The sequence below is a fragment of the Leucopleurus acutus genome, assembly GCF_964270905.1.
Source record: "Leucopleurus acutus genome assembly, chromosome: 3".
NCBI classification, from domain to species: domain Eukaryota; kingdom Metazoa; phylum Chordata; class Mammalia; order Artiodactyla; family Delphinidae; genus Leucopleurus; species Leucopleurus acutus.
The window spans coordinates 2,666,485-2,692,068 of NC_139145.1; the positions used below are offsets into that span (position 1 = coordinate 2,666,485).

The 25,584-nt window shown below is 55.1% G+C and overlaps 1 protein-coding gene across 1 annotated transcript; it reads left to right on the forward strand.

Moving 5' to 3' along the window:
- The first annotated feature begins 5,987 nt into the window (after positions 1 to 5,987).
- Positions 5,988 to 25,584, forward strand: TLE2 (TLE family member 2, transcriptional corepressor). Its single transcript, XM_082836816.1, has 18 exons — positions 5,988 to 6,082; positions 6,465 to 6,528; positions 7,012 to 7,056; positions 9,487 to 9,549; positions 11,902 to 11,976; positions 12,198 to 12,378; positions 14,275 to 14,405; positions 14,754 to 14,798; positions 15,379 to 15,528; positions 17,045 to 17,183; positions 18,018 to 18,178; positions 19,231 to 19,307; positions 20,077 to 20,326; positions 20,756 to 21,003; positions 21,133 to 21,280; positions 22,859 to 23,009; positions 23,810 to 23,886; positions 25,293 to 25,584. The coding sequence occupies exons 2-18, from the start codon at positions 6,508 to 6,510 to the stop codon at positions 25,398 to 25,400; spliced, it is 2,070 nt and encodes a 689-aa protein (XP_082692942.1). The 5' UTR covers positions 5,988 to 6,082; positions 6,465 to 6,507; the 3' UTR covers positions 25,401 to 25,584.

Genomic DNA, 25,584 nt, shown 5'->3' on the forward strand with positions numbered 1-25,584 from the left:
TTCTGCCATTGGTTGCCGGTTCCTTGATCCCCATTGGCTAGCGCTCATTGTGACGTCACGGACCCATGTGGGAGCTCCGCGGGCTGATTGGCTGGTGCGCCCAGCCAACCACCGCGGAGAAAGGAATTTCCACAGTAGCTGGGGCGGTGAGGCTGATTTAAGGTGGTCTGAGCAATCCCGTGTCCCAGGGCTGCTTCTCAGCTTTTTACTTTTAAAAAAAAAAAAAGCAAAAACATCCACATCATAAAAACCCAGCCAGGAACCGGGGCTGCGTCTTTCTGTACAGTGGGAGGGGAGAGATCAAAAGCTAAACCCCTTTCCCCAGTTTTGCACCTTCCCCCTGGGTTTTGCAGATGGGGAAACTGAGACCCCAGAGGAGTGCGGCTTTGAAGCCCTGTATGGCAAATGAGTTAGCTGGAGAAAGCCTTCCCGGAGAAATGAGAAGGTTGTGCTAGACTGCCCAGGCTGTAACTCATGCCTGGCAGTCCTTTCCCTGCCTCCTGCTCTGGCCGGATGTGGCATTTCAGTAAGTTATCAAGTAAGTGCTGCCTAGGGGTCCCCCTGAAACTGTGCACCTCAGATTGGGACTTGAACCCACGTGGCTGGGACTCAAACCCGGCCAAAACCCACACTCTTCCAACTGAGATCACACACCTGGTTTCAGGACTTAATGAAGCTCAGGTTCTTTTTTTTTTTAAGTTTTATTTTTATTTTATTTATTTATTTATTTTATTTGTTTATTATTTTTGGCTGCATTGGGTCTTCGTTGCTGCCCGCGGGCTTTCTCCAGTTGCAGCGAGAGGGGGCTACTCTTTATTGTGGTGTGCGGGCTTCTCACTGCAGTGGCTTCTCTTGTTGTGGAACACGGGCTCTAGGCACGCGGGCTTCAGTAGCTGTGGCTCACGGTCTCAGTAGTTGCGGCTCGCGGGCTCTAGAGTGCAGGCTCAGTAGCTGTGGCGCACGGGCTTAGTTGCTCCCGGCATGTGGGATCTTCCCGGACCAGGGCTCGAACCCGTGTCCCCTGCACTGGCAGGCAGATTCCTAACCACTGTGCAACCAGGGAAGCCCCGAAGCTCAGGTTCTTGATGTCTCAACGCAGAAAGAATTCAGTGAGAGACAAGTGATAGGTAAGAAGTGGATTTATTTAGAGAGAAACACACTCCACAGAGTGTGGGCCATCTCAGAAGGTGAGAAATGCACCAGGCTATGGGGTTGTCAGTTTTTATAGGAGTGGGTAATTTCATAGGCTAATGAGGGGGAGGAGTATTCCAGCTATTTCGTGAAGGGGTGGGGATTTCCAGGAATTGGGCCACTGCCCACTTTTTGATCCTTATGGTTGGTCTTGGATTTGTCATGGCGCCTGTGGGTGTGTCATTCAGCTTGTTGATGTGTTACAGTGAGCATACACTGAGGCTCAAGGTCTACTGGAAGTTGACTTGTCCGACTTATCTGCCATCTTGGACCCATTTGGTTGTAATCAGTTTATGTCATGTCCTCAGGCTATGTCATTCAAGGTTGTGCCCTGCCCCCTCCCCTCCTGTTTCATCCCCATCTCACAGACTGCTGAGCCTCCCCAAATTCTCAAAGCTGCTCCCCAAACGGGTTGCTGCTGCTCAGAGCAAATCATCTCCTCCTTCCTGGCAGATTACACACACTAAGAGGTGTGTGTGTGTGTGTGTGTGTGTGTGTGTGTGGTTTTGTGGCTTCTCAGGCAATCCACAAATCTGTATTTACCCTCTCCTGTGGAGTGTGCCTGGCTGAGGGATCTAAACACTGATGGGTAAAAGTCCCCTCTTCCAGGAAGCCGCCTCTGAACTCACCAGGCAGAGCTCCTGTTCGTTCTCTGGGTCCTTTAGGCCCTGGGCACAGTTTTCCTGGCACTGATTAGGTGGGCCTACGGTGTGTCCTCAGCTCTGTCCCACCCACCTTGGGGACCTCCCAGGCTAGGCCTGGGGCTGGTCCTCGCCAGGGCCCCATCATCTTCCCCATGAAGAGGTGTTTATAGAATAAATACCCGTGTACCTGCCAACTTTAAACAGTCTGTGTGTGGAGGGGGAGATGCCTTTCGGAGAAGCTTCCTGGAGGAGGCGCCTTTTGGGTTGGGCTTTGACAGAATGGATTTTCTCCAGGCAGAAAAGGAGAGGGAGGGAATTCTCAAAAGAGATAACAACATAAACAAAGACCCAGAGGTGGAGAGGAACACAGATTAGGTAATCTGGCTGATGTGGCCAGAGCAGAGAGTGTTTGAACCGGTGGAGGGAAGTGAAGCTGGGCTGCGCCAGGTGGTGCAGGGCATCTGATGCCTAAAGATCTGGAACTTTGTCCCAAGGACCTTAGGAAGCCATGGGAGGGTTTTAAGTGAGGGAGGGCCAGACTCAAACAGAAGGTGACAATAGTGAAAGCTGCTCAGAGTGAGAAGGTGGCTTGAGGTCCAGTTGGGAGAGGATGAAGGGCTGGTGTAGGTAGGGGGCTGTGTGAATGGGGAGCAGGGTTGCATGGCAGGAGAAGCGGAGAAAAGAGGCTAGGCTGATGCTCTGTCCTGGGGGTTCAGGGTGGACTGGGGCCTGACAGGGTGAGGGACAGGTCTGGGCGAAGGTGCTGCATCTAGTGGCCTGGGGAACATCCAAGGGGACATCCATTAGTTGGTGGCTCTACTCACAGGGCTGGGTCTCAGGGTAGGACCAGGAGTGGAGCCAGAGCTTGGAACCATCTCCATGAAGGTGATGCCTGAAGCCTCCAAGAGAACGTGGTGGCTCAGAGCCTGGGCAACCAGAGGTGTGGGCAAAGGTGACATTCAGGTGGCTAGGCTAGGAGGACCAGCCCTCAGAGAGGAAGGAGGGCCAACAGATCAGGAGGGCATGGGGGCAGGGAGAGGAAAGGCTGCTCTGGGCAGAGCTGCGAGATGAGGGTCAAGAAGGAGCTGTTGAACTTGAAGAGATGGAAGGCTTTTTTTTTTTTTTTTTGGCTGCATTGGGTCTTTTTTTTTTGTTTTTTTTTGCGGTACGCGGGCCTCTCACTGTTGTGGCCTCTCCCGTTGCGGAGCACAGGCTCCGGACGCGCAGGCTCAGCGGCCATGGCTCACGGGCCCAGCCGCTCCGCGGCATGTGGGATCTTCCCGAACCAGGGCAAGAACGCGCGTCCCCTGCATCGGCAGGCAGACTCTCAACCACTGCGCCACCAGGGAAGCCCTGCATTGGGTCTTTGTTGCTGCACGCGGGCTTTCTCTAGTTGTGGTGATCAGGGGCTACTCTCGTTACAGTGCATGGGCTTCTCATTGCGGTGGCTTCTCTTTTTGCAGGGCATGGGCTGTAGGCGCGCAGGCTTCAGTAGTTGTGGCGTGTGGGCTCAGTAGTTGTGGCGCACGGGCTTGTGGGATGATCCCAGCGTGTGGGATCTTCCCAGACCAGGGCTCTAACCCGTGTCCCCTGCATTGGCAGGAGGATTCTTAACCGCCGTGCCACCAGGGAAGCCCCAGAAGGAGGGCTTCTGTCAAGAGAAGGCCCAGAAGAAGACAGAGGCTCTAAAGGAGAAGAGGATGAGGAAGGGGTACCACTGCTTGGACTAGTGTCCCAGAGAGGGGACCTGTTGTCTTCCCAGGGGAGGTAAGGCACCTCCTGGAAAGGTTTTGGAATTAGGACTTCACAGATGCCCCCAAACTTGGAATGATGAACCTTCGGCATCATGGAATTGTGGAACCCCCTGTTTCTTAGAATTCTCCAGCAGGAGTGTGGCCAGTGATTTCTGGTTTTAGCTGAATCTGCTGTTTCTTCTTCTCACGCCAGTGCCTGTTCATTTACTGAGCACTTATTGTATGCCAGTCTCTGCAGGCACCAAGATGGGCTCTGTCCCTACACAACCTAGCGAGGGAACCAAATAATGAATACAACAACCCAAGAAGAAACACAATCATGTCAAAACAAAACACAAATGAAACAAACTCTGATAGGACCTAGAAAGAGAGAGAATAGGAGGCAGTGTTTGAGAATTACAGGGTGGAGTGGGTGAGCACTGCTTAGATGGGTGGCCGGGAAGGGCCTTTCTGAGGAGATGACATCTGAGCTGAGACCTGAATGACTGACGAGAAGCAAGGGAACAGCATTCCAGGTAAAGGGAGCAGGAAGTGCAAAGGCCCTGGGGCAGGACTGTACCAGGTGAGCAGGAGAAGCCTGTGTAGCAGGAGCAGAGTGAATGAGGGTGAAAGTGAAGGAAGTTGGGATCAGGGAAGGGAGGGTGGGGAGGGGGTTTGTGCAGGGCCTTGTGGGAAGAGGGAGGAGTTTGGATTTTATCTTGATGGCAATAGGGAGCCGTCAAATACTCACTCTCTCTAACACACATACACACTCATATCTTTATCCTCCGGATCTCTCTTCTCCTCCCTTCCCATGGCTGCCCATCTTTATCCTCCAGGTCTCATCTCCAACATTACCTCTTCCAAGAGGTCTCTCCCAGACACCCCAGATAAGCAGATTCCCTCCGCTACCTCTATAACTGCCCCCTAAACTCCTCTTTGTATGCACACAGAGTTCCATAATTTCCAAGCTGTGATCTTGCCTTATCCCCTGAACTCAGAGAAGGCAGGAATCTGTTCTCCATCCACCCTGGTGCCTGGAAGGATGCCTGGCATGCCATAGATGCCCAATGAATTTGTTAGGGCTTTTGTATGCTTCTGCTTACTCACCTAATGACACAGGGGCAGCTATTAACAGGAGGCCAGGGATTTTCTCTGTCTGCTTCCCTGCTGAGCTCCAGTGCCTAGAACAGTGTCTGGTCCACAGTAGGCTGTCAACACGTGTTTGTTGATTGACTTTACAAACAACCCTGAAGTTTCTCAGAAGCATGATGGGAATAAGAATGTCCCACCTCCTACCTCACAGGATATCTGTGGTCTGCGATGGGAGATGGAGCCCCTGTCCTCAGCGAGACCTCAGTCTGATGGCAGAGATTCGTTTTCATCCTCCTTGGGACCTCTGCTTTCTAGGAGCCCATTGTCTGAAAGGGGAGACAGCCCAGTCTGCTGGTGGTGGCCACCGGAACCCAACTCCCAGCTCTGGGAGTCTACTCTGTGCCAGGCCAGGCTGAGGGCTGTTCATGTACCGTGTCCTTTAAAAATAGCTCCTGCCTCTGCCATTTTACAGATGCGAATACTGAGGCCAGGAAAAGGCGAGGGCCTACCTCTGCCCCCCAGCCCCATCCCTCACCTGGTCCCTTTCTGTGCAGGCAGGTTTCCCAGCCAGCACTCGGCAGGCTGCTTCCTCCCGACACTTGTCTTAGCCCACTTCCTCAGAAAGGCCATTTCTGGCCCCCAACTGCCCCCCTCCCCACCAAGCTACTCCCACAGTGGGCCACTAGGTATTTATTGCGCTTTTCTCTCATGGGCCCTCAGGGAGGGCGAGGGGGCCACGTTTGCGGGGCTGGACGCGAGCCTCAGTTTCCCCGCTCGTCCCTGGTGGAAGGGAGGGGTTGGTCCCAAGGCCGCGGCCGCGGTCGCGGGGGTGCACGGGGTGGGTGGGCCGGGGGGCGGCGGCGCCACCTTAAGGCGGCTCTGCCCGCGGCTCCCGGCCGAGCCCCGCCGGAGGGAGGCGGCTCTGCGCGGGGCCCGTCGCCCGCGCCTCTGAAACCGGCCGCTGCTCGCCCGACCTTCTGCGCCGGCCTCGCGCCCCCAGCCCGGCAGGGGCCTCGGCGCCCCTCGGTCCCCGCGACCCCGCGCGCTCGCTTGGGGGGCGGGGGACTCCGGGGTCCCCTGCCCCACGCCGCTGCCCCCTTCTTTCTCGGGCAGCCCACCACCCCAGCCTCTCCCCCATCCCGCCGCCGCCGCCTCTCCGCCCCCGTCCCCATATCGTCAAGCTCAGGCGGCGTGGGAGGGGGGCCTCTCGAATCGACAGGATGTACCCCCAGGGAAGGCACCCGGTGAGTGGGGGGCCGGGCTGCGGGGGGTAGGGAGGGTCGCGCGTCCGGGAACTCAGACCCCGGCTTCCCACCCCCAGACCCCGCTTCAGTCCGGCCAGCCCTTCAAGTTCTCAATCTTGGAGATCTGCGACCGCATCAAAGAAGAATTCCAGTTTCTTCAGGCTCAGTACCACAGGTGAGGGGGGGCGGGGGCGTCCCGCCCCAGGGGCCCCGGGATCTCACCCGGGGGCTCCCCTGGGGGCGAAGGGCGGGGCCCGCTGGGGCGAAGGGGCGGGGCCTCCAGCGTGCAGGGAGGAGGGAGGGGCCCGGGGGCGTGGGGAGGGAGGGCTTCCAGGTAGAATCGTAGGTGAGGAGGACGGATGGTCCAGTGCTGGGACATTTTGAGCCTGGGAAGGGATGGGGTGGGCCTGGGGGCGGGAGGTGGGGTGTGTGTGTGAGGAAGTGGGGCGGGGGAGAGCCAATCCCATCGCTTTGGAAACTGGCCCAGAAGGGGTCCGTGGGTGTCCCTGCTGCGGGGGCAGGGAGAGTGGGATCCCGATGCCCCGTCTCCTTCCCAGCCTCAAGCTGGAGTGTGAGAAGTTGGCCAGTGAGAAGACAGAAATGCAGCGACATTATGTCATGGTAAGGCGGGTTGTCAAAACGGGGCGGGGGGGTGGGGGAGAGTGGGGAAGAGAGCTTGGCTGTGAGTGAAAACACGTGGGGTGTGAACCCCGACTCTAGTACCACTCTGGGGCAAGTCCCCGGCCTGCTCTGGGCCTCATTTTCCCTCATCTGTAAAGTGGGCAGCTTGGGATTCCAGGCTGTCTCCCGGGGCCCTCCCAGCTCTTAAGAGCAATAAGGCAAGGATGCCCACTTTCCTCATGAGCATCTCTGAGGGGCTAGGGTTTCTGGGTACTGCCCCCCTCCCCCACTCCCGTGGGGAGAATGAAGGGGGTTCCTGCTTTCTTCTCTGGGCTCCCCCTCTGGGTCCCCAAGGAGCTGGGAGGCTCTGGGTCCTGCTGTGATCCCCCCCAGTCTGGGGGCTGTTGGAAGACCCAGCGTCACCCAGAGCAGCTGGACATCCATGGGCACGGTGGACATTGCCAGACAGCTTTTCCTTTGCAGTACTATGAAATGTCCTACGGGCTCAACATTGAAATGCATAAGCAGGTAACTGTGTGTTGGGGGTAAGGGTGTCCAGTGGCGGGGGGGTGGGGATGGAAATTGTGAGAGGGACCCGTCGCTCCCTCTGCTCCAGGGAACAGAGGTCTTATCCTGAAATCTCTGGGATCAGGGGGCCAGATTTCAGCCTCATGAAAGGAAAATGAACTTCTGGAGACCTTGTCTACAAGAGAGTCGGGCAGTGGACAGGGGCCAGGCATCCCTGTCAAGGAAGGCTCATAGCAGAAGCCAGCAGCCAGGTCAGCCAGGCTGGGGAGGGCCTTCTGTCCCAGGAGGGGGACAAACGGACAGTCTTAGAGGTCCCTTTCAGATCAGCATGTCTGACATTTGGAGATGGATCCTGAGAGTCTGAGATGGACCCCAAGGTTCTGTCGCTGTTTTGAATGTTCTGAGATTAACCCTAATGATCTGAGGTTCTGAGATTGTCCTCAGCTTCCGAGTGTGATCTCAAGGTTCTGAGTTAGACCTGAAGGTTCTGCAATTGACTTCAGTTGCTCAAGATTAACCCCCAGATCCTGAGCTCAAGATTTTCTGATGGTTTCTAAGGGCAGGCGAGGATTCTACCACCCATGCACCCTGATGTTTTCTAAGGGGATGAAAGGGACCCCAAGATTCTGAGATTGAAGGAATCTTGGATTTTGTCCATCCAAATATTAGAATAAATGGGCAGAACCTAGGATCTTTCTGGTGGGTGGGAAGAAGTCGGGGTACACTGGGAGTGCCTGGGGGCACCTGCCTTGGCGTGCTTTTCTGGGTCTCTGGGGGCTCTGTTGCGTCTGGGGTGGCGGGGGGCTTGTATGCCTGGAGCGTGGTGTGGTCCCATGGATGCATGAGATAGATCCCCTTATAGGATGGAGGGTAAGGGATAGGGTACCGGCCCTAGGAGCCTTCGTTCCACCCTCCTGGTAGCAGATGGAAGACACAAACCTCACCCAGATACACACAGCACCCAGCACTCCTGTAACTGAGGCAGAGGCAAAGCACAGGCTGACAAAACACCCCCTTACCCACCCACATGCTTCCCCTCTGTTCAGCCTCTATGGGCGTCCCCGGCCCAGCCCGGGTCCCAGGTGAAACCTACAAGTAAACCCACACTCTTTGTGTCCTATCTCTATCCTCTGACACCAACTATTTCGCTTTTGCCACACCGAGTTCTGCAGCTCTGACACCAGCTAGGTGTCCTACACTTCTGCTCAATCCTAACACACTACCCAGAGTCAGTGTAGACCCCACAGGTTCGGGGATCAGACCCCAGGACTGCCCCCACTTCAGATGCCTATCGCGAGTCCAGACCTCCTGGGCTTCTGACCCACCAGCTATACATCAAGGTTCCCGCGACCCACTCCTTGGTCTGATAATTTGCTATAATGGCTCACAGAACTTGGGAAAGCTCTTACTATCACCCTTTCATGATAAAGGATATAACTCAGGAACAGCCAGATGGAAGAGATACACAGGGCAAGGTATGGAGAAGGGCATGGAGCTTCTGTGCCCGCTCCGGGCGCCCCCTCCCTGCACCTCCATGTGTCCACCCACCAGAAGCTCTGGAAACCACTTCAGTTAGGGGTTTTTAGGGAGGCTTCATTACCTAGGCACGATTGATTTCACCACTGGCCACTGGTGATTGACTCAATCTCCAGCTCCTCTTGACTCCCCGGAGGTCGGAGTTGGGGGTGGGATTGAAAGTTCCATCCCTCTTAATAAACTCACGTGCAGGTGAAACGGGCTTATTGTGAATAACAGAAGATGCTCCTCTTGCCTCTAATACTCAGAAATCTCTAGGGGTTTAGGAGCTCTGTGCCAGGAACTGAGGCAAAGACCAAATGTATATTTCTTTCTTTTTTTTTTAACTTTTTATTTTATATTGGACTATAGTTGATTAACAATGTTGTGTTCATTTCAGGTGTACAACAAAGTGATTCAGTTATACAATATGCATGTATCTATTCTTTTTCAAATTCTTTTCCCCCAAATGTATATTTCTTATATCACAGCATCACACCCCTGAGTGTGGTGCTCTGGGATCGCCCCTGACTACAGCCCCTGGGTGCAGGCACGACCCAGAGAGGGGCCATGCCCGAGAGAGACCTGGGACCAGCCAGGGCTCAAACTCAAAGCTTCTCGGGGTCCCAGTCTGCTCTGGGTGGCTGCGCAGCTGCTTTCTGGAAATCTCTGTTGAGTGGGTCTGGCGGGTGGTGGATCTGTCTGTCCTGTCTTCCGGCTCAAGGCCGCCCTGGACATCAGGTGGACGGTGTCCTCGCCAGGCTCTCAGTCTGTCCCGGAGCCCGTGCCCTACACTTGCAGCTGCGGGTGACAAGCCCCTCACCCCAAGCTTTGCAAAGGCTTGTTATGCCCTGGAGTGGAGGTTCTGGATTGACAGCCTCCCCTCCAAGCCTCCTCCCCATTGCTTCCTGCCAGGCTGAGATTGTGAAGCGCCTCAGTGGTATCTGTGCTCAGATTATCCCCTTCCTGACGCAGGAGGTGAGTGGGCTTGGTGGGGGGATGGGAAGCGGAGCTGGAAGAAGGGTGGGGGAGGGGGTCTGGCTGGATGCCACAGGCACTGGTTCTGCTGGGTGGCCTGGGGCCCTGGGCACTGGCTGGGCTGGGGCCTTAGGGATGGAGGGGGGGGTGTTGGCTGAGGGGGAGGAGGGGGGCTCAAGCCTACAGCCAGGCTGCCTCGGTCCAAGTCCTGGCTGTGTGGCCTTGGGCTAGTGGCTTGCCCTCTCTGTGCCTCTGTCATGAAATTTAGAGCAGTTGATACATACAAGGTGGTGAAGATGATGCTGGGTGCTTAGTAAACATCCAATAAAAATTAGTCCTTAGCACTTTGTCCTTACATTATGTTGAGTGAAATCAGCCAGTCACAAAAGGACAAATACTGTCTGATTCCACTCGTAGGAGGTGCCTAGAGTCATCACATCCACAGAGACAGGAAGTAGATGGTGGGGGCCAGGGGCTGGGGGAGGGGGGTTGGGAGTCAATGTTTCCTGGGGACAGAGTTTCCTTTTGGGAAGATGAGAAAGTTCTGGAGATGGATGGTGGGGCTGGTCGCAGGACAGTGTGAATGTACTTAATGCCACTGAGCTGTGCACTTAAAGACGGTTAAAAGGGTAACTCTTACGTATTTGTAACCACAATAGTACAAAAAGGTGGAACAGGGCAGATAAAACTATAGAGTATGAGCACTTCATTGAAACTTAAAAAAATAAAGTTAGCCCTTGTGCAAATGCCCCAAGTTATTCAGGACCTTTGCATCCCCTGTTCCTGCTTCCATCTGGAGTATCCTGTCTCCAGAGAGACAAGAGGACGGATTCTGACACAGGGTGGATACAGGGGGGCCCTCACTGTGTTGGGGACCAAAAAAGGGGAAGGTTCTCCTCTTGGTTTGGACCTCATTGAATCTGAGGTTTCTGGGCTCTTGGGATGGAGTGAGATTCTATCTGGTCTCAGACTTAGAGATGGTGTCTGAAAGCCCAGGATGGGGACAAGGTGGCCCGGAGTGAGAAAGGCCAAAACCACAGGAAACAGGGTAAAAAGACTTTAGGAAGGAGTGAATTAAGACACATGGGTGCCCCAGCAAATTCCATGCTTCTAGACTAGGAGTCAGTAAAGTACAGCCCGAGGGCCAAGTTACCGGCCCTTCACTTGTTTTGTAAATAAAGTTTTATTGGCACACAGCCATGCCCACTCATGGCCTTATTGTCTATGGCAGCTTTCCCCATAAAATGGCAGAGTTGTGGAGTTTCCATAGAGACCCTCTGGCCTGCAAAACTGAAAATATTGGCTCTCTGGCCCTTTACAGTCAAAATGTACTAATCCGTGGCCTGGACACACTCTCACAGGCATGACCTGTACAGGAGCGCCTGGTTAGCATCCTGACACCTCCTTAGCGGTGTCACACAGCCCAAATCCCCATCCTGCGTAGTTGCAGGTGCACAAGTGGCCTTAGATCACACACAGGAGCAACCAGCCATGTGTGGCCGTTTACATTTGTATTAATTTATATTTCTTTTAAAATGTATTACATTAAATTTACATGTAAATTTCTATTAAATTAAATTAAAGGAGGCATCCCATTCCCAGTTGCACCAGCCACATATCAAGTGCCCATGGCCACATGTGGCTTCCGTATCCAACAGTGCAGACTGAGGACATTTTATCACTGCAGGAAGGTGGGGAGAGGAAGGAAGGAGGGTGGGATGAGGGTGGGGTGTATGGGGACTCTAGAGGCTGCCAGTTTGTATTTTGTGACCTGGGTGGTTGGTACTCGGGTACTGATTTGTACAGTGGTTCTTTACTGGGGGTGACTCTGCCCCCAGGGGACACTGGGTGATGTTGGGGACATTTGTGATCATCACCCCTGGGGGTGCTCCTGGCATCGAGTGAGTGGGGGGGGCCAAGGATGCTGCTCCACACCCCACAGTGCCTGGGACGAACGCCCACAGAGGGTGACCCGGCCCCCATGTGAGCAGTGCCGAGGGAGGGACCCTGATATATAAACCCCGATTTCTAATTATTAGTTTGAACTGCACTTAAATGCTTTGTTTCTTTGTCTGTCTGTTTCATGATTTTGAAAGGAAAGGGAGAGAGGGAGAGAAAGAAACTACAAAGAGCAAGCGAGAAAAGGGACTTCCCTGGCGGTCCAGTGGTTAGGACTCCACGCTCCCATGGCAGGGGGCACGGGTTCGATCCCTGGTCAGGGAACTAAGATCCCGACGCCAAAAAAAAAAAAAGTGAGAGAAGAAGAGGGGCCCCGGAGGGCATGGCCTGGGAGATGGGGTTGCCGAGCAGATGGGGGGCTCTCCTGAGCGCCCTCCCCCCACCCACCCCCAGCACCAACAGCAGGTCCTGCAGGCCGTGGAGCGGGCCAAGCAGGTGACCGTGGGGGAGCTGAACAGCCTCATCGGCGTGAGTCTTCCGGCCCCCGCCCCGCCGTGGGTGGTGAAGCTGGGGGTGCCGGGTGGGCAGCTGGCCTGGGTTCTGGCCGCCCTGGAGACCTCAAGGGTGCCCCTTCTGCCTGGACCCTGCCTGTCCTGGCTCTCTCTCCATAGCCTCTTGTGGGGGGTGGTAGGGCACGGCCGGGGCCCCGCCCCCGCCCGCCCCTGGCCCACCCCCCTCCTCTCCAGCAGCAGCAGCTCCAGCCACTGTCGCACCACGCCCCCCCTGTGCCCCTCACCCCTCGCCCGGCTGGGCTGGTGGGCGGCAGTGCCACGGGGCTGCTGGCCCTGTCGGGAGCCCTGGCCGCCCAGGCTCAGCTGGCCGCGGTTGCCAAGGAGGACCGGACAGGCGTGGAGGCCGAGGGGTCCAGAGGTGAGTGGACATCACCAGATGCTGCGGGCTGGGGGCCCGCAGGGGCCCAAGGAGAGGATAGCAGGACCATCAAACTCACCAAAGGGGCTGCAGGGTCGCGGGTTCAGCTCTGTTCCCAGTGGGCTGTGTGTCCTTGGGCAAGTTCTATCCCTCTCTGAGCGTCTATCTGAACGGTGCAGGGAAGGGATTGTCCACCCCTTGCAAGGGTGTTGGAAGGAGAAGGGGGGTTCTGACCTGGGAAGGGGGCTTTATACACTGTGGAGGGCTCTGCGCTCTGGCACAGTGGCACAGACACCTCATTCTTTTTCCTTCTCTCTCTTCACCACGCCCCCGCCTGTCAGTGGAGAGAGCCCTGAGCAGGGTAAGTTGAGGGGCATGGGGGATTTGCCCTCTTATCTAACATTTGCTTTGTCTTCACATGTGGCTGAAGCTGCTTGTTCTGAGCTGATAGGGGCCTCAGAAGGAGACCGCATCCTGCTTTCACACTGTAGCCATTTTTTTTGGTGGGGGGGATGCCCATAAGACGAGAGTTTTATTTATTTTAAATTTTCCATCTCTAGCGAGTTTTTACAATTGAATAAATGAATGCACGCTCGGGTAGCATTCCATCCATCCCTCCATCATTAATTTATCCCTCATCCACTCCATTTTATCATTTACAAGAGTGCTGACCAATAGAAATATCATGTGAGCCCTGTAGGTAATTTTTTTAAACTTGTTTAATTTTTTTTTTTTTTTTTTTTTGCGGTACGTGGGCCTCTCACTGCTGTGGCCTCTCCCGTTGCAGAGCACAGGCTCCGGACGCGCAGGCCCAGCGGCCATGGCTCACGGGCCCAGCCGCTCCGTGGCATGTGGGATCTTCCCAGACCGGGTCATGAACCTGTGTCCCCTGCATCGGCGGCGGACTCTCAACCACTGCGCCACCAGGGAAGCCCTAAACTTGTTTAATTTTGAAATCATTACAGATGCCCAGGAGGTTGCAAAGAAATGTACAAGGAGGTCCCATGCACCCCTCACCCAATGATAACATCTTGCAAAACTAAAATACCATATCAAAGCCAGGAAACAGACATGGGTGCAACCCACAGGGCTTATTCCCACTTCACGGTTTTACATGCACTCGTGTGTGTGTGTGTGTGTGTGTGTGTGTTTATGCAGTTTCAGTCACACGTTTAGCTTTGTGTAAACATCACTGTAAATTTTCTAGTAGGCACATTAAAAAAGTTTGGGCTTCCCTGGTGGCGCAGTGGTTGAGAGTCCACCTGCCGATGCAGGGGACATGGGTTCGTGCCCCGGTCCACGAAGATCCCACATGCCGCGGAGCGGCTGGGCCCGTGAGCCATGGCCGCTGAGCCTGCACGTCCGGAGCCTGTGCTCTGCAACGGGAGAGGCCACAACAGTGAGAGGCCCTCGTACCGCGCAAAAAAAAAAAAAAAATGAGGTGAAATGAATTTCAGTAGTAAATTTTATTTAACACAATGCATCTAAAATATTTCAACCTGTAATCAACATAAAACAGTCTGTTTTTTTGTTTTTTGGGTTTTTTTTTGGAGCAGAGAAAGGTTTATTGCAGGGTCATGCAAGGAGACCTGCAAGGTTGGCTCATGCCCCCCACAAAACCCAAACTCCCAACATAAAACAGTTTTAATGGGATCTTTTCCGTTCTTTTTTTTGTATTACGCACCCAAGATCCGAATGCATTTGCACTTAGAGCTCATCTCAGTTCACATTAGTGCCCCCCCCAGGGGACCCTGGGCGATGTCTGGGGACATTTGTGGTTGTCATGACCCCACTGAGTCTGCCCTCGGAAGGTCCCTTTTCCCAGATGGGAAGCTTGAGGCACAGATCCTAATAACAGTGATGGGGATCCTTGGTTTTGGCTGGACCAGGACGCAGTCTGGGGCCCTGTGTCTCTGCAGAGTGCATCCCCCTCACCCCCAGAGAGTGTGGCGGAAGAGGAGCGACCCAGCGGCCCGGGTGGCAATGGGAAGCAGAGAGCGGAGGAGAAGGATCTGTCGGGACCTTATGTGAGTGGGGGGCACACATGGACTGGAGTGGGCGGATAGTGTGGGAGGTGGACCAGCCTGAGAGATTGATTGCCCCTGTGGGTCGAGAGCTGGGAAGGAGGTAAGGATGCCTCCTGGTCTCTGGCTCTTCCCCTACTGCACAGAGGAGTAAAGTGAGGCCACACAGCACCTCCTGGGCACTCAGCTCCATCTCCTCCATTGAAGGATTCCCCCCTCCCCCCGGCCTCCCTTGTACTTGAGCAAATGAACCAAACCACAGAATCCCAGTCAAACCCTCCTGAAGAGATGTAAGGGGGCGTGGAGGCAGGAGCATGGCCAGGGTGAGCTCTCTCCCCCCTGTCCCCCCAGGAGAGTGATGAGGACAAGAGCGATTACAACCTGGTGGTGGACGAGGTGAGTCGGGGTCCAGCCTCCTCCCACTCTGACCTCAGGACTAGGAGGTCTGGGCACAGAGCAGGCAGTGGGTTATCCGGGGATTTGGGGGGCCCAGAGGGAGTGGGTGTCCTGGTGTTCCCCTCTCTATGGGATGGCTGGGATGGGGAGGGCATGGGTCCAGGGGAAGTAGGAGAAACTGGGGCACCCCAGGCTGACCTCCTCTCCATAGCACAGGTGGGGAAACTGAGACCCAGAGAACCCTGGATGTGGGCAACGGAAGCGGCTTCAAGCCCTGGCTCACCGTGTCACTTTGGGAGAGTGACACCCCCTTCCCCGGCCTCACTTTTCCCCATCTGTTCAATGGGGGAAAACAAAACCAAGCCCATATATAGTCCTTGCTACGCGTGCTTATGTCATTTAACCCATTTTACGGATGAGTCCACTGAGGCTCAGGGAGGTTTCATAATCCTCCCAAGGTGGGTCCTAGGTGCCCAGTCTAGAGGTTGGGGTAGGACACGAGCAGGGTATAGAGAGGGCCTCTCCTTCCCCCGCCACTTTACCCCGCCCCCTCCACTCATCATCACCTCCTCCAACCCAGGACCAACCCTCCGAGCCCCCCAGCCCAGCAACCACCCCATGTGGAAAGGCACCCATCTGCATCCCTGCCCGTCGGGACCTGGTGGACAGTCCAGCCTCCTTGGCCTCCAGCCTTGGCTCACCGCTCCCCAGAACCAAGGAGCTCGTCTTGGTAAGGAGTAGGGGAAGCCTTGAAACTCATTTTATTCATCCTGGGGACCTGGAAACAGATTCTACCACATTAGATGTGGAGTGATGAGAAATGAAACAGGCTGTTGTGGTCCAGGATTTCCTTAGTGATTATTTTGCTGCCTTCCTAAAAAGCACCTCTACATTAGTCCAGTAATTTTTCCTAAGTGGACTCACTCTGTGGAACCTCAGTAAATCTGAAAAGGCAACTTTGTAAATAATATTAAAAGGCAGCTCACCATCGTATGTGGAAACCAAGTATCTCTTGCAATAAATAGGAAATCTGGTGAAAATAAACACAGTGAAACTATAGAATTGCTGGCTTGGCCAGGCTGATTCCAGCCCTGGGAGTGTTAAGGCCTTGGGAACACACCAGCCCCAACCTGAGATGTGGTCCCTGCAAGAAAAGATGACCCATATCAGAACAGCTCTCTCCTTGGGCCTCCTGATGTTTAAGGCCAGCCGTATGGACCACCTGAAAGCACTCCCCCAGGCATTCTCAATTCAACTCCTTTTGTCCCTGCCCCCAAATCTTCCCCAGACCCCTGCCCTGCCCTTACCAGGGAGACTGTGTCGGTTTCTAGGCCTCCCCTCCCAGCAGGTTGCTATGGCAACCGCCAAGGTTGGGGCTCCCATGGCATCTCTTGTGCCCTCCTCCCACTCCAAGGAGACAAAGAGGGGGAGGGGCAGCGCTGTTCTAATGGAGAAGGCCCCCCTGGTCCCCACGTTGGCACCATCCACTCCCTGTCGTGGGTGTGTGAGTGTGGCTGTCACAAAATGTGTGACCTTGTAAAGGAAGGATAGGGTGCAGCCCACACAAGACGAGGATATGAAGTTTCTTGAAAGGCAAAGGAAGCGATGGCAGGAAGCCGAGACAGAGCTTGTTCCTCCGTGAAGGAGGTCCGGCTTCCCCTCTCCTCCAGGGTCCCCACGGGGACGGACAGCAGTGGGGGAGCTCCTCGTGGGGAGCAAGGGGGGTGCCCAGCAGTACCGGGTGAGGGTCTTGCATCTGGGAGCATACTGTGGTCTCCTACTTCGAGAGCCCATCCTAGAGTTTGTTCCTTGGCCCTGAAGGATGCGCCAGCCTCTAACTTTGTGCGTCGCCTTCTCTCGTGATCCCTGTGCGCCCACCATGCCCCAGATGTAGGAATGTTCACCGCATCCCTTACCCTGTGGTTGCCCTGTGTACCTTATCACCCGCATGTGCAGTTCTCCCAAGATTGCCCGGGTTCCCGTGGGCACGCACGTGTGTGCATCCCGTGGGGTGGATGCTCAGGCGCCCGCCTGGTGTTCCGATGCGTGCAGGGACACACCCCAGGGGAGCGGGCCCCATGCTCAGGAGGTCGGCTGTGGGGCCCGCTCTCCTGGTGTGTGTGTCCCTGCGTGAGCCCTGGCCTGCTCCAGGTGTACTCCCTCCTCCAACTCACCTTCTGCCCAGATCCTTGGGCTGCAAGGCACCAGGTGCCTGGGGGTGTTCAGTGCTGCCCTCTCTCCCCCAGAACGATCTTCCTGCCGGCACCCCTGCCTCCAAGTCCTCAGACTCCTCCCCGCCCCAGGACGCGTCCACCCCTGGGCCCAGCTCCGCCAGTCACCTCCGCCAGCTCGCGGCCAAGCCAGCACCTTCCACGGACAGTATTGGTGAGCACCTGCTGGTGCCTGCCAGGACAGGCCTCCTTTCCGGGGAGTTCGAAACAAGGGTGGGGGGTGGGAGAGGCAGGACGTGTGGATTCCAGCTGGGGCATTGCCTTGCCCTTTCCATGACTCAGAATAGACACTGCCTCACTCTGGGCCTCCGTTTCTTCATTGTCTTGGCCCAGACAAGGGAAACTGAGGCCCAGAGAGGGGAAGTGACTTGCTCTGGGGCTTCAGCCCAGTGCTGGAGAGACGAGCTTTGGAGTTAGACAGGCTTGGGTTTCAGGCCAGCTTTGGACACTCACCAGCTGTGTGACCTCAGGCAAGTGATCAACCTCTCTGAGCCTCACTTTCCCCATCATTAATATGGGGATGACAGTGTTCCTCTTTTCTGTCTTATGGCCGGGCTCTGGCTGGTTCTGGAGTCCCAGAAAGAAACTAGCCCTGGAACTTGCCTTCAGGGAGCTCCCAGGTGGTGGGGGAGGAGACCCAGACCCCAAAATTCCCAGCTCTGTGTGATCAGGGCTGGGGTGGAGGAAGGGACCCAAGATGGGCCAGGTTGGAGGCAAGGGGTGGAGTGGGGAGGCTCAAGGATGTTCCTGAGACGTTGCTGGACATTGAGTCTGGGTTTTGAAGGATGAGTAAGAATTCGATAACTGAAAAAGGAAAAGGAAAGGCTTGTTGGCCAGAGGGGACAGCAGCTGTAAATGTCTGGAGATAGGACAGGGTATGGTGGATGCTGGGCCAGAGCATGAGAGCCCTGGAGCTCCCCCAAGGCAGTGGAAGGCAGGATCTGGATCCAACGTGTCTGAAGATCTGTCTTTGTCTCTTCTCTCTCAGCCCTGAGGAGTCCCCTGACCCTGTCCAGTCCCTTCACCACATCCTTCAGCCTGGGCTCCCACAGCGCCCTTAATGGGGACCTCTCTGTGCCCAGCTCCTACGTCAGCCTCCACCTGTCCCCCCAGGTCAGCGGCTCTGTGATGTATGGACGCTCCCCCATGGTGAGTCGTCAGGGTGGGAGATGCCAGGAGGTGTGAGCAGGGCCCAGGGGCTGGGGGCTGGGAGGAGAAACCAGGTCCACACCCAAAGACCAGGGAATTGGGAAAGGGAGGAAAGTCCTGGCCTGGCAAGTGCATGTGGGAAGATGATCTGAGGGTCTCAGTAGCCCCACAAGCTTAATACAGATAAGCACCTGTGACTGTGGAAGAAACAACTGTGATTATGTTGCGTTAAGAGAACCAGAGAACCTCAGCCATGGGATGTGAGGGTGTGCTTCAGCCTGGTGTACAGTTGTTTGCCCTGATTTTTAAGGGACGTTGGTGATTCTGGTAGATTGTAGAGGAAGGACTACCCCAGGGAGAGGACTGGAAGTGATGTACCATGGGAAAGAGTTGAAGGAGAGGCATGAGACTCCTGAGCTGGTGCGTGGGCCCCAGAGGGCAGTACTGGGACAGATGCTTGCTAGAGTGAGCCATCCTGCAGTGGGTGTAGATGCCTCCAGAGGGAATAAAATGCCTGTCATTGGAGTTATTCAAGGCCTGAGGCTGGGGGGGCACTTGCAAGGGGTGTTGTAGAACAGAGGTCAGCAGTGTTTTCTGTAAAGGGCCAGATGGTAAGTATTTTTGGCCTTGCAGACCAGTTGATCCCTATCACAACTACTCAACTCTGCCTTCATAGCTCAAAAGCCACCATAGACAACGTATACAGGAATGGCTGTGTGCCAATAAAACTTTATTTATGAAAACAAGCAGGAGGCTGGAGTTTGCTGACCCCTGTTCTGTGCATTGGACAGAAGATTCATCAGGATCCTTCCACGTCTGGGGCCGTAGGATTCCCCAGCCAGAGACCTTGGGGCTCCCTCATGTGAAAGCCTCCACTTTCCCATCTGTAGGATGGGTAAAGGAAAGGGCATCTCCCCTTTCTTGGGGAGGGGCTGATAAATTGGGGGGTGTGTTCTCTGATAAACAGAGAGGAATATGGCAAGTGAGCACGGGAGAGGGCAGTTGTGGGTTTGAGTCATCCGCCCATGACACCCCCGTTGGCGTTTTGGCAGATGGCATTTGAGTCTCATCCACATCTCCGAGGGTCGTCCATCTCTTCCTCCCTGCCCACCATCCCCGGGGGAAAGCCGTGAGTACCAGGGTGGGGCTCCCTGCCTCCTCTCAGGTGCTTACATTGTGGGGTGGGTGTTGGGCTTCCCTGCTGCCTTTCCAGAAAGCCTCTTCTGTAAGATAACCGGGGCTCCCGGAGTTGCTCCCTGGAGAGAGGGTTATGTAACAAGCAAAGCCTACACTAGTGGTTCTCAGCAGGGGGTGGATTTTGTGCTTCCTTACTGCCCTCCCCTACCAACCTCAGGACATTTAGTGATGTCTGGTGATATTTTTGGTTGTCACACCCAAGTGCTTCTAGCCTCTAGTGGGTGGGGGGCCAGGGATAATACTCAACACACTACAATGCACAGGACTGCCCCATCCCAGAGAATGACTCGGCCCCAAGATCAGTAAAACTTTCTGTCGTGACGGGAATGTTCTACACTTACAGCTGTCCAATCTGATTGCCATCAGCTATCTGTGGCTTTTGAGCACTTGAAATGTGGTCACTGCGACTGAGGAACTGAAATTTTAAATTTCTTTCCATTTAACTGGCCCTGTGGCTGGTGGCTGCCATTGGACTGCGTTCTCTGGAGCTCACAGGGCATCTTCCTGGATCCTCTGTTCCATGGAGATTCACTAAGTGCTTGCTTACCATGCACCAGGCCACGGCCGGACCCCTTCCTCTTCAGTATCATGCTGACCTTTGATCCTGGGGCCCCGTCCCTAAACGCATGGGGGCACAGGCAGGGGGGTGAGGGTGGGGAGGGTCCCGGCTCCCCGTGCGTCATGCCCCACCTCCCGTCCAGGGCGTACTCCTTCCATGTGTCTGCGGACGGGCAGATGCAGCCGGTGCCCTTCCCTTCTGACGCGCTGGTGGGCGCCGGCATCCCGCGGCACGCGCGGCAGCTGCACACGCTGGCGCACGGCGAGGTGGTCTGCGCGGTCACCATCAGCGGCACCACGCAGCATGTGTACACGGGCGGCAAGGGCTGTGTGAAGGTGTGGGACGTGGGCCAGCCGGGCGCCAAGACGCCAGTGGCTCAGCTGGACTGCCTGGTGAGGGCGGGGCGGAGCTTGCAGGCCAGCGGGGCGGGGCTTATAGGCCGACCCGGGCGGACCTTACAGGCCACCTAGGGGTGGGGCTATAGGCCAATGGGTGGAGTTTATAGGCCAACCAGGGTGGGGCTTGTTGGCCAGTTTGGGGCAGAGCTCTTAGGGCACCCACAGGTGGAGATTATAGCCCAGCAGGGTTGGGGCTTATGGGCCAGTGGGGTGGAGCTTATAGGCCAACCAGGGGCAGGATTTATAGGCCAATGAGGGTGGAACTTACAGTCCAACAGGATTGGAGATTAACGCCAGTAGGGTGGCGCTTATAGGCCAACCAGGGGCAGAGCTTACAGGCCTACTGGGGTGGTTTTTTCAGCTGGGCTCTGGCAGGCATGGCTAAGGGTGCTACCCCACGCCCTTGCTTCTCTCCCCTCCCAGAACCGGGACAACTACATTCGTTCCTGCAAACTGCTGCCGGACGGCCGGAGTCTGATAGTGGGTGGTGAGGCCAGCACCTTGTCCATCTGGGACCTGGCGGCCCCCACCCCTCGCATCAAGGCGGAGCTGACCTCCTCGGCGCCCGCCTGCTACGCCCTGGCCGTCAGCCCCGACGCCAAGGTCTGCTTTTCCTGCTGCAGCGACGGCAACATTGTGGTCTGGGACCTGCAGAACCAGACCATGGTCAGGTGGGTGGCCGGTGCCCTGTGACCTCGGGCAAGCCCCTGCCGTCTCCCCTTTGTGCTGTGGGAGCAGCCTGGGAGGATGCTGGAACAGCACCTCCTCCAGGATGGACACCTGGGCCCTCCTTCCTCCAGGCAATTCCAGGGCCACACGGATGGGGCCAGCTGCATCGACATTTCTGATTACGGCACTCGGCTCTGGACAGGGGGCCTGGACAACACCGTGCGCTGCTGGGACCTGCGGGAGGGCCGCCAGCTGCAGCAGCATGACTTCAGCTCCCAGGTGCCGCACGGGATCTGGCAGAAGGGGGACACAAGTTCCAGGAATCCGGCCTCCCTTCCTCTCCCCCTGAGGCACCCACTTCCAGATGCCGGGCAGGACCAACTACCTGCTCTCTGTGCCCATCTTTCTTGTCCTTGAGACAAATTCACAGACCTTCCTCTTTAATTCTTCAAAGACAGCACAGGGAAGCACAAAGGAGCTGATTTGTATCAAGCTGTGGGGCTACTAAGACCCTCAGATCATCTTCCCAGATGTTCTTGCCAAGCCGTTCCTCTGTTCCTTTGTCTCTTGTGTAGCTGGTTTCTCCTGCCAGCCTTCAACCCCTTGACCCTACTGAGAGCTCTTGACCACCTCCCCCCACCAGGACTCATCGTGGGGGAGCTGCTGACCCCAGGGGACAGATAGGAGCCGGACACAGAGAGGTCTCTATTGGGGGTGCTGTGGAAGGCCAGATTGAAGGATGTGGTGAAGGGGTTGGACAGAATCATGGGGCTCCCCAGGGCTGAGCAAAGAGTCAAGGACAGGTCTCCAGATACCCTGGACCCAGATCCTGTCTCCCATTGCCTTAGGGGCAGGTTGTGAGCTCCTTGGCCTGTTCTTTAAGATCTCTGTGCTCTAGTCTCACACACACCATGCCATGTGATACCTCTGGACCTCCCCACTTACAGTTCTCTCTGGCTGAGATGCCTTTCCTTTCCTTTCTCCCATTGGTAAACTCCTACACATCCTTCAAAACCCATCTCCAGTTTGCCCCCTCCTTGAAATCTGGTGGGCACTAGCCCCCAAACTCTTTCTTTTTTTACCTTTTCTTTAACTTGAAGCTTCCTTTGATAGGGAAATCAGGGGTGCAGGTGGGTATAGTTGTCCATCCCGTGTCCCCAAAATTTAGATGGGTGGCATATGTATCTGGTGATCCCATGGTGAATATCTCCCATCCCACCGGGCCCTTCTTTATACTGGAACACTTCTATATGTCCAGGAACCCGTGAAACCTTCCAGGCTTTGCTGTGAATTTATGGTTCTTTCCACACGTCTCATTTGTCAGTAAGACTTTGAGAGGCTTAGGATGGGTCAGGGTCTTATGCCTCTCTGTGCGGCGCTGGGCATGGGGCACAGACTTATGTAGCCACCACATACTTTCAAATCAAAGTAAAAATTGGTGTTGGCAAGTGGGGAAAGTTCCAAGTTGGGAGTCAGAAGGCCTGGTCTTTGATGGACTTGCTATATGACCTTGAGCTGGATGTGGCCTCAGCTTCCCTTCCACCATCTGCTAAAGGGGAGCTACTGTCCTTGCTGGCTTCGCCCCCTCCCTCCCTCCCTCCCTCCCAGAGCTGTTATGCGTTCAGAGCAGATAATGGATATGAGGCCCCAGGGTTCCGTGTAATTCTGATTAATATTAATGATTCAACACGCAGTCGCCTGCTGTGCTCCAGGCCCAGGGCCAGCTGCTTCTCCACGCGGGAGCTGCAGCGGGAGAGTGTTGGACATCTCCCCTCCCTGCCCTGGCCCCCCAGCTCTGGGCATCCCCCCCACATCCCAAGGGGTTTTTCATCTCCTGTCTTCCCTCTTCACCCCCAGATTTTTTCCCTGGGCCACTGCCCCAACCAGGACTGGCTGGCGGTTGGCATGGAGAGCAGCAACGTGGAGATCCTGCACGTCCGAAAGCCCGAGAAATACCAGCTGCATCTTCACGAGAGCTGTGTGCTCTCCCTCAAATTTGCCTCCTGTGGTGTGTGTCTGCCGGTCTGGGGTGGGGACTCCGGGGTGCTGGGGCAGGGTTGCCAAAACACAACCACAACAAAAAAAAACCCATGACAGAAAAAGAGGATCCCTGGTTTAATTTGAATCTTAAGTAAACAGCAGTCATTCCTTACTTGTCCCATTCTAAGTATTACATGGGACATACTCTAAAGGACAAAGAATTAGTTAGCATAAGTAAGTAGATCCCAAGTATTTTGTGGGACATACTTACACTAAACAACACATAATTTATTAGCATAAGTATGTCCCTCAAATACGTGGGACATACTTATACTAAAAAGCAACTAATGTGTTAGTGCAGATATATCTCAAATATTGCATGGGATATACTTACACTAAATTTTTTTTTTTTTTTTTTAGTATAGATATGTCCCAAGTATTTCATGGAACTTACATATACTTAAAAAAACCCCCGAACAAACAGATAATGTACTATATGGGACCCACCGGTACTAAAAATGATGTGTGGTTGATCTCGGATTCAGATGTAACTGGGCACCCTGTTTTTATCTGGCAATGTTCTCCTGGGGCTCCCCCTTCTTGAAGGCCAGTTGGAGCCCTTTGAGCCCTTGGCTTCAGTATCTGGAATGTGGCGGGGAAGCTCGAGCATCAGCTAAGGGGCCTCCTGTCCCCCAGAGACGGGCAGAGGTGTGAGAAAGGGAGCGAGAAGAGAGGCCAGACCAGGCTGCCCCGACTCTGCCCGCAGCCCCCAGCCCTGGCTTCCTCCAGTCTGCCCCCCTCCTGAACTCCCTGCCCTGCTTCCTCCAGGGCGGTGGTTCGTGAGCACCGGCAAAGACAACCTGCTCAATGCCTGGAGGACGCCGTACGGAGCCAGCATCTTCCAGGTACTTCGTGTCTGAGGTCCCCAACCCCGCAGGACACCAGGTGCCTGGGGACCCTGTGGGGATTGAACAGGGAAGTGTCCCCACCAGCCACGAGCTACTAAAGCAGAGCGGTCAGCCCGAGGGCCACATCTGTGCACAGCCTGTTTTTGTTTTTAATTGTGATAAAATGTATATAAAAGTTGCCATGTTAACCATTTGTAAGCGCACAGCTCAGCGGCATAAAGCACATTCACACTGTCGCGCAGCCATCCCCACCATCCATCCCCAGAACTTTCTCATCTGCCCAAACTGAAACTCCGTCCCCATGAAACACTGACTCTCCGTCCCCTCCCCCAGCCCCTGGCCCCCACCGTCTACTTCCTGTCTCTATGGATTTGATGACTCATATGAGTGGGATCACACAAGATTTATCCTTCTGTGTCTGGCTTCTCTCGCTGAGCATCATGTTCCCAAGGTCCATGAACGTTGTAGCAGGTGTCAGAATCTCCTTCCCTTTTAAGGCTAATATTCCACTGTAGGGATGGACCACATGGTGTTTATTATCCATCACCCGTCGATGGACACTAGGGTTGTTTCCACTTTTTGGCTGCTGTGAATATCCATGTACAAGTTCTTGTGTGCATGCATGTTTTCATTTCTCCTGGGCAGATATCTTGGAGTGGAATTGCTGATAATTGTTTAATCTTTGGAGAAACTGCCAGACCGTTTTCCAAATTTTCTGTTCCCACTAGCAGAGCGTGAGAGTTCTGATTTCTCCCCCTCCTCAACAACACTTGTTCTGTTGTCTTTCTTATAGCCATCCTGCTGGATGTGGAGTGGTTTTTACATTTTTTAAAGGGTTGTCAAAGAAAAAGGAGATGATGTAACACAGACTGATTTGGTCTCTGGACGCATGGCCAGAGCGCATTTGGACTTAAATGAGCTTTCAGGTCAAAGCCTAAATATTTACTATTGGCCCCTTTACAGAAAAAGTTTGCAGAGCGCCGGTGTAGGTCATCCTGCTGTGAGCTCAGCCCTCTGCTGTGCTGTGTGGCCTCATGCTTGGTGTACACCCTCTCTGAGCTTCCCAGGAAAGGGCAGTTCTCCTGTTCCAGAGAACCGAGGTCTCGCTCTTCCCAGGAACATTGTCACCTGTCCAGAGGCTCAGCTCCAAAGGACCTTTCTCTGGAAAATGTGTCACCCTCCTTCCCTCCCCCCTGCTAGGCTCCCCACACTGGGCTCCCCTGAGTCCTATCTTGGGCCCAGCCTGGACCACAGATTCACCCTTGTGGGCAGTCTCCTTGCCTCTTTGCTCTGAATTTGCTGGTGGTCGGGAGCACGAACCAGACCGTGCTGGCCTTGGCCGTGCTGGCCTTGGCCGTGCCTCACTCTCCCTTCTCTCTCCCCCTTCCCCTCCCTGTCGACAGTCCAAGGAGTCATCCTCCGTGCTGAGCTGTGACATCTCCGGGAATAACAAATACATCGTGACAGGCTCTGGGGACAAGAAGGCCACCGTGTATGAGGTGGTCTACTGAGACGCCACTCTTCTTGCACCCCTGGCCCAACTCCCGAGGGAGAGGCATCCAGGACCGCCTCTCCAGTCCTACTCTGAACACTAAATCTCATCTGCTCTCCGGCTGACCCCCTTACGTCCTCCCCTGCTGGATGTGGGACCAGATGTGCAGGGGGACTTTGGGGAAATAAATGTATTTATCACAA

Coding starts and splice junctions, on each gene's coding strand:
- TLE2 (XM_082836816.1), top strand. CDS start 6,508: ATGCAGCGACATTATGTCATG. Junction 7,057..9,486: donor ACATTGAAATGCATAAGCAG/GTAACTGTGTGT, acceptor GCTTCCTGCCAG/GCTGAGATTGTGAAGCGCCT. Junction 14,799..15,378: donor ACAACCTGGTGGTGGACGAG/GTGAGTCGGGGT, acceptor CCTCCAACCCAG/GACCAACCCTCCGAGCCCCC.